The sequence below is a fragment of the Lynx canadensis genome, chromosome D1, assembly GCF_007474595.2.
Source record: "Lynx canadensis isolate LIC74 chromosome D1, mLynCan4.pri.v2, whole genome shotgun sequence".
Lineage (NCBI taxonomy): Eukaryota > Metazoa > Chordata > Mammalia > Carnivora > Felidae > Lynx > Lynx canadensis.
In genome coordinates this window covers 53,880,014-53,886,987 of record NC_044312.2, presented here as the reverse complement: position 1 = coordinate 53,886,987, position 6,974 = coordinate 53,880,014, and the positions used below count along the sequence as shown (strand labels likewise).

Below are 6,974 nucleotides of genomic sequence, written 5' to 3'. Positions count from 1 at the left end.
GGGGGGGGGTGCAGGATGGCCTGGGGGAGCCCTGGGACATAGCTGATGTCACAGCATGATGACATTCATGAGGCTAAGCCCCAGGGTCATGTGGCCTCTGGAAATGCTGATGGCAGCTTACGAGGGATTCTGGGGCCAAGGACCTGAGTCTTCCAGGGCATCCCGAGAACAGAGCAGCGTCCAAAAGTGCAAACTCAGAGGACTAGCTCAGGCAGTCGCTACTTTCTGAACAAAGGCCACCAGACACCTTAAACACAAAATATTCTTTTATTTGTCAACGAAGGCTACACGGGATCACTTCTGGTTTTGTTTTTATGCCTTTTTTTTCTTTTTCTAGAAGGTATCTACATCTGCATTTATTTACAGCCTTGTCGGTATTTACACAGTCAAGAATACAGTGTTAGAAACACAAAAGTGTCGAGAAAAAAACTTCTCAAAATTAGTTCCAGACTTCAGGAAAACTATTTCCACATGGTAAGGCCAGAGTCTCCAGTGTTGGTCGTCCAAAGGCAGCTTGGGACAGTCCTTTTGCCAAAGCTGCGGGTTCAGAAGTGTTCAAGAACAGGCGGGTTTAGAAAAGTGGGATTCTGGTGTTGGGTGAAACCAGGGTTGCCGGGCCCCACCAGACATCTGTGACCCAGCTTCTGCCGGAATGGCTGAGCCTGCCTGAGGGCTGGTTCTCCGTTGGCAGTTGGCCCTCAGAATCAATCACATGTTCTTGGGGACCGAGGCGTCACCCAGTGTCATGCCTTTGGCATTCCAGAGGGGGTAAGAAACCCAACATGAGCCCCACCGAGGCCTCCCCCCACTCTGATCTTCCACATTCATGATGAAACCTAAGAGCTCACCGCTGTCTGGGGCGGTCAAGTACACAGGGCTGGTTTTTGAGAATGTAAAGGTTGGAGAGGATAAAGTTTCTATCACCTGAGCAATGAGTCTTTAAAATGAGTTTGCTGTTTTCTGACGGTTAAATGAAAGGGTCTTGAACTACAGAGTTCTTTCTTTTAACCCCCTCCCTTCCAATAAAATATAGACAAGTGTATAAACCTAGCTGGGAATTATAAGCCTCAAGTGGAGGGCTTTTTGTTGTAACAAGGATCCCAACAGAAAGAGGAGACTGGGTTCTTTCTGGAACCCCTCAGGAGGCAGGCCCCAGCTCAGGACCAGAAGGCATGGACTGGGCTTAGTGGCTGCTACGAGGAATGGAGAATAGATCCGACTTTGAGCACCAGGGATGTCAAACCCCAAAGCCCAGGATCCTGCAGAGTCCTGGCAAGCTCCTTCCTCCTGGGCGCCAAGCTCAGCATCCCTGCCCTCACCACGTGGCAACCACAAACACGAGGCTGCAGATGTGAACCTGCGTTCTAAGACTTCACACCGAAAGCCCGATCTTTGCATAATGGAAACAGCCACCTACAAAGGTGGTACTTACAAGTCACAGCTGAAAAGGTCCTTTATAATTTTTTTTTCAAGCAAATGTGATTTTTTGTTATGTGTCTATGAAAACACTGCCCAGTGTTATCTTCCTTTGCCTCACCGTCACCTTCTGCTTCTGCCCCACCCCATCCTGATTATTTAAACCACTCTCAACTTCTGGTCAGTTTCCTAGGGATTGTTTCAAATTTTCCATCCCTAGGTGGAAATCAGGCACTGGGCTGTTCCTTGGGTTCTCAGCCAACAATTCTGAGAGACCAGCATCAGGGGCTGCTAAAGGTGCAATTTACCCCAGAGTTTCTTCCCCTTCATTCCCTTGTCATAGCTCTGCCCTCCAATGATGTCTGTCTGGAGGCTGGGTAAAAAAAGGGAATCTCATCTTACGAAAAACAGAGCTGGGGAATAAGTCCTGTTTAAAGCAATGGCAGAGAGGCTGAGGATCAGGGGGCGATGGTACCCATGGAAGGCAGGGGAGAAGGCAGGAACTCTTCCAAAACAAACCCTTTGCTAGGGCAACATCCTGCAGAATCGTGAACCTGGGCCAGTGAGGGAAGGCTGGTTTCTCCAAGAAATGGACACTTTGAGTAGCTTAGTGCTAAAAGGGCAGGTGCCATCGAGGGTGGGATTTGATGCTCAGAGGCCACTCGGTGGGCATGGGGAACTCTGGCTTATGCCTTCAGACTCACTCTTGCTGTGAGATTGGGGCTGCTGGTCTCAGCAGAAGGACAGACTGAGAAAGGAGGTGCCATGTCACCTGCCAGCCCTAATGGAAGCCCACTCCAAAAGGCCAGGCCAGAAGCACCGTCTCCAGGAGCAACAGTACCGATGTGAAACCACAGTGCGTGATGCTGCCTACGCCACACCTGAGATCTTTTCTCTAAAGAAAGAATGCTTCAACTTCTCCCCGTACAGATGCTGGGCCTCCTTGGTGGTGTGGAGCCCAGGAAAGGCAAAACGTGAAGGAACATGCAATAATTCTGTGTTTTTGATCTTTACAAGTCCATCCTATTACTTTGGTGGGGGGTGGGGGTGGAGGGTTCAGAGGGTGGGGATGGTGTAGGGAGATGATTCCCTTGGCTCTCATGTTGGCTCTGACCTTCAAGTAGATGTCCCCAGCAGGTCTCGACTGATGTTAGGTAGCCAAGATGGAACCGATCAGCTAGGCTAATGGGCACGAGAGCTTCACCCAAGGGCTCCTTGTATCAAGAGTATGTTTTGAGAGGCATCAGTCTATTTTGGATTTAAAAAACAAACGTGTTCTTCAGGCCAAACTGCTTTCCATCCCGTCCAAGAACGATCCTGCCAGATGGGAGTCCACCACCAGCTCCCAGGGACCACACACAGCAGGCCCGAGGAATACTGCATCTGACTCAGCAGAGCTCTGTACCCAGAGGCACCGGGCAAATGGACATACGGGCCAAGGTGCACTGTCGCAGCAGTGTGACTTTTGTGGAAGCAGGAAGAGCACTTAGCGAAACATATCCTCTAATCCCAGTGGGATGATGTAAGGCGAAACCTCCTCTCCCGAGAAGCGGCGGGTGCCTCCCTCTGCCAGGCAGAACCCAGGCTACATGCTGCTCCGGTTCTCACACAGCAAAGACCTTCTTGGTTTCATTAACTCGTGTAATATTCTGAAGACTCTGTGAGTAAGGCTATAAAGGTGCCATGAGCTTATCAGTCCAACAAGGTTTCCACGGGGGATAGCTCAGACTCAGAATTCATTTTCCACACTTAATGTAAATGTAACCCATAAAAGTCCCATTTTATAAGAAGCCCAGCTCAAAAGGAAGCATTCGGCTTCCGCTCCTGGTCTCCCAGAACCTCCTGTGAGTGGTAATGATGATGGTAATTAGGCAGATGAACCAGGAGCAAGGAGCTCCTCGCTCTTGCTGCGGCTGTCCCCTCCCCTCAATGCTTCCCTAGCCTGATGGCTGCTCTTGGGCGTGCCCACTTCCAAGAAGGCGAGAGAGAGCGTATGCCTCTTCCCAGTGACCTCAGGCATGGGTCTTCCCAGGGACAGCTGTGGCCTGGCCTCCCTGATCTGTGGGTACCGGCCTCAGGAACAGGTCCCAATCCTGGAGTGGCAGGGTGGGGGAGGGGGAGGGGGTTGGTTGACCTTGCCAGGCCACACCAAATTAGCTCTTCCCTCCTTTCTCCTCAGTCTCTCTTTAAAACCCTGGATGGACTCCTCCAGAGGGGAAGCTGTTTTAGAAGAACTTCACAGAAGGAATTTCCTGAACGCTGACCCTGCTGCCTCCCAGCTGTGCTACTGGCTCATGTATGGGAGGCAGAGGAGCCTTCAGGAGCTGGTTAGAAGATGCGTGGCTTATGCCTTCCTCTCTTTGTCTGACTTCTTCTTAAGCATCTTTCCAGAATCAACGGCCACCAAACACCTCTCTCCACACTCCTGTTTCTCAGTGGTGGAGCTGAACAGTGGAGGGAAGATACCCACAGTCATGGGGAGAGAGGTTCACCTGGGAAGGCAGGCTGGTACCCTTGCTGCCACTGCCCTCCTTTTGCCATGGGTGGCCTGCCCCTCCCTGGACCTTGTGCTCACATGGAGGGCTTGCCGGTTCTCACATCTGACTCTGGGAGAGAGGAGGCGATGAATAATAAGGAACATCATGGGAAGACCAACCAACCACAGACATCCTGGGTGCCTCGCCTCTATGGGAGGGTGAGGCTCTTAGCCCCAGGATGTTACGTCACCAGACTGGGGGAAGGGACCTGGGGGACACTTTCTCCATCCCAGCATGGGGGTGGCACCGACAACTACACAGGATTTGCAAAAGGGGTAGGGGGTTGCATTTAGCATCAAAATATAAAGCTTGGACAGGAGTTTGGGGCAGCTTGGAACAGGTGCTAAATGATATCACAAAAGTCCCCAGAGCAAGATCAAGACATCTGTGGTCCTCCAGAGGCACAGAACATGGTGAGTCAAAAGCCGCCACTCGTCTGTGGGAGCTGAGCCAAAAATCCTCAGGTCCTGCAGACCCTCCTTCCGGGCCCCCTCAGTAGTTTGGTACTAGCCCATCACTCTCTACACCCCTCACTCCTGCCCGACCCCCATGGAAGAAAGGGTTGCACATGAGACAAGTTAGCACAGACACTTGTGTCTCACATCACACTGGGTACCTAGGGACAGACAAGGACACACCTCAGGAGATGTGTCTCAGAGAGGAGAAATGTACCCCAACAACAAGGAAAACTCCTCAAGGAGAAAGGGAACAAAAGACAATAAAGTTTTCATTGTGATCACACTACAGAAAAAAATACCTTCTGTTCTTTGCAAAAAATGTGTGAAGGCCAAATCTGTGTTTTTCTTTTCTTAAAAAAAAGGATGTTGCATGAGTTACAATGCAACCAGTATCTTTTTTGTGTGTGTTGGTTTGTTTTCTGCACTTGTTAAAAAAAGGATTTTTTTTTTTTTTTTTTTTTTAAGTACAACACAGTCAGGTGTGTGGCCACGAAAGAGTAGCTGTCTTTGGCAAGAAGTGCAGGCCGCGGACCTCTCTGTCACCTCCGGCCCATCTCGCTCTGTCTCATGAAGTGGATGTTGTTGGCGCTGTCTGACAGTTCCGGGTACTGCTCCACGGAGATCACGAAGAAGCCGTCGTAGCCTTGAACCCGCCCCGTGTTCAGCGCCTGCTGCTTCTCCCCCTCTGTCCAGGCCCGCAGGCCTTCCTCCCCTTCCCGGAGTCGCTGCTGCTCGCGGGCCCACGCCTGGCGCACGGCTCTCTGCCGGGCCAGCTCCAGCACCCGCGCCTTCTCCTCATCCAATGTGGTCCCGTAGCGAGTGCTCAAGCACAGTGCCCCATACTGGAGCTGGATGTCTGTGTAGCGTCTAGTCCTGCCATTGAGCATCGTGTTGATCTGGGACACCGTGACGTTGACCCCGTTCTCCAGGGTTCGCCGCCCCCCACTGAGGCCCAGGATGGCCAGGTCGCCCTCCGAGGGCCCTGGTTTCACAAAGTAGTGGGTGTCCATCCCGTCAATGGTGAAGTGCAGGTTCTCCAGGTAGTGGGCATTGTTCAAGATGGCAGCAACCCTCCGCCCGTCTTCGTTGGCCACACTGATGATGTCTGTGGTCACTCGGCCATCCTTCAAGGCAAACTTGACCCCCTTGCCAAAGACCGAGCCACTGGATGCAAACTTCTTTGTCTCTGGGGCCTGTTGGCAGCTGGTGATTGTGGAGCCGTAGAGCTGGTCAAAACGTTCTAGGGTGACAAAGGCCTTGAGCTGCTTCTGCACCTCACACTGTACCCCGAGGATAGACTGGTGGGGGAGGAGAGAGAGAAAGAAGGAATGAGGCAAAGGGGAAAACCTCTCCATAAGAGCCTGAAGGGTCAGCTCTCATAACTAATTGAATCTATACACATTAACCAGTAGCATCTAGCTCTACTGCTGACCACTAGAACATTCTGCCATCCTTTATCCATCCGTTCACCCATCCTTCCATTAAGAAACTCTTCAGCAAGCACCTGCTCTGTGCCAGGTTTCTTTCTGGGCACTGGAGAGGTACCAATGAATCAGACATCATCCCTGCTCTTGAGGAACCCATCATTTAGTGCAGAAAGACAGATGTGACAGCAAATAATTATCATCAAATGTGATAACTGGTGGTTTAAGAGAAGTAGCAGTAATAACTTTGGCTAACAGGTCTTGGTCTTTGAGCTAAATCAGTCACATTCAGTATCTCATTTGATTTCCACAATAACTTTATATAGTAGGTACTCTTATTATTGATTTTACATCTAAGAAAACTAAGTCTCTAAGAGGTTGTAATGGGCCCACATCTGTACAATGGGTAAGTATTCAAGCCAACGTTTGAACTCTGTCTGATTCTAGAGGCTCAGCTTCAAGGGCTCTGGATCAGGGAGCAGAGGACAAGGATCAGAACATCTCAGCCCAAAGATGGAGGAATGAGGTGGACAAGGTAGGGTTCAAGGGCAGACTCACGCTTGAGTTGGAACTCGGAGGATAAGGGGACGATGTCAGATGGAGGAATGACAAGCAATGGGTTCTTGGCAAGAAGGCTTAGTAAGATGAAAAGCGGTCATTTATATAACCCCTCTTACCCTGCTTTATCGTTCTCCATCATGTTTATAAACTATTTTCAAGGAGGGCCTCTGCCCCCATAGTGCTTCCTGGGGGCCCTCAGATGTCTCTGCTCTCGGCTGCTTTGGGGGACAGATTGGGCCTGGTCTCCATGTCATACCACCTACCAGTCCCTCCCTTGGTGCGGGAGCTTGGCAAAGCCGGGTTCGTGCAAGCTCCGGGGCCTAACCAGCAACTCAGGGAAATGGCTTTAGAAACAGGCCTATCGGCTTCTCACTGAAATTAAGTCCTCTTTATAATTAATAGAACCCTGTCTGTGAACAATTATTTCCTAGAGTTTCACGAAAGCTGGAGTGCTCAACAACACAGATCTTCGATGCTTGCCAAGGGCAGAAATCAATAATTCATTGATGGGCGAGGTTGGCAAACAGGCCGTCAGAGACTGGGGCTCTGCGTCAGGGGGGAAAGGAAGCTGGCGGGGG

General features: G+C 50.8%; 1 protein-coding gene across 1 annotated transcript in view; it reads right to left on the bottom strand.

Moving 5' to 3' along the window:
- Window positions 1-4,880: 4,880 nt before the first annotated feature.
- TENM4 (teneurin transmembrane protein 4) overlaps window positions 4,881-6,974 on the bottom strand; it is a 219,023-nt gene continuing 216,929 nt past the window's right edge. Inside the window, 1 exon segment of the mRNA XM_030332936.1 lies at window positions 4,881-5,709. Coding sequence (XP_030188796.1) covers window positions 4,951-5,709 — 759 coding nt within the window. The 3' untranslated portion in view covers window positions 4,881-4,950.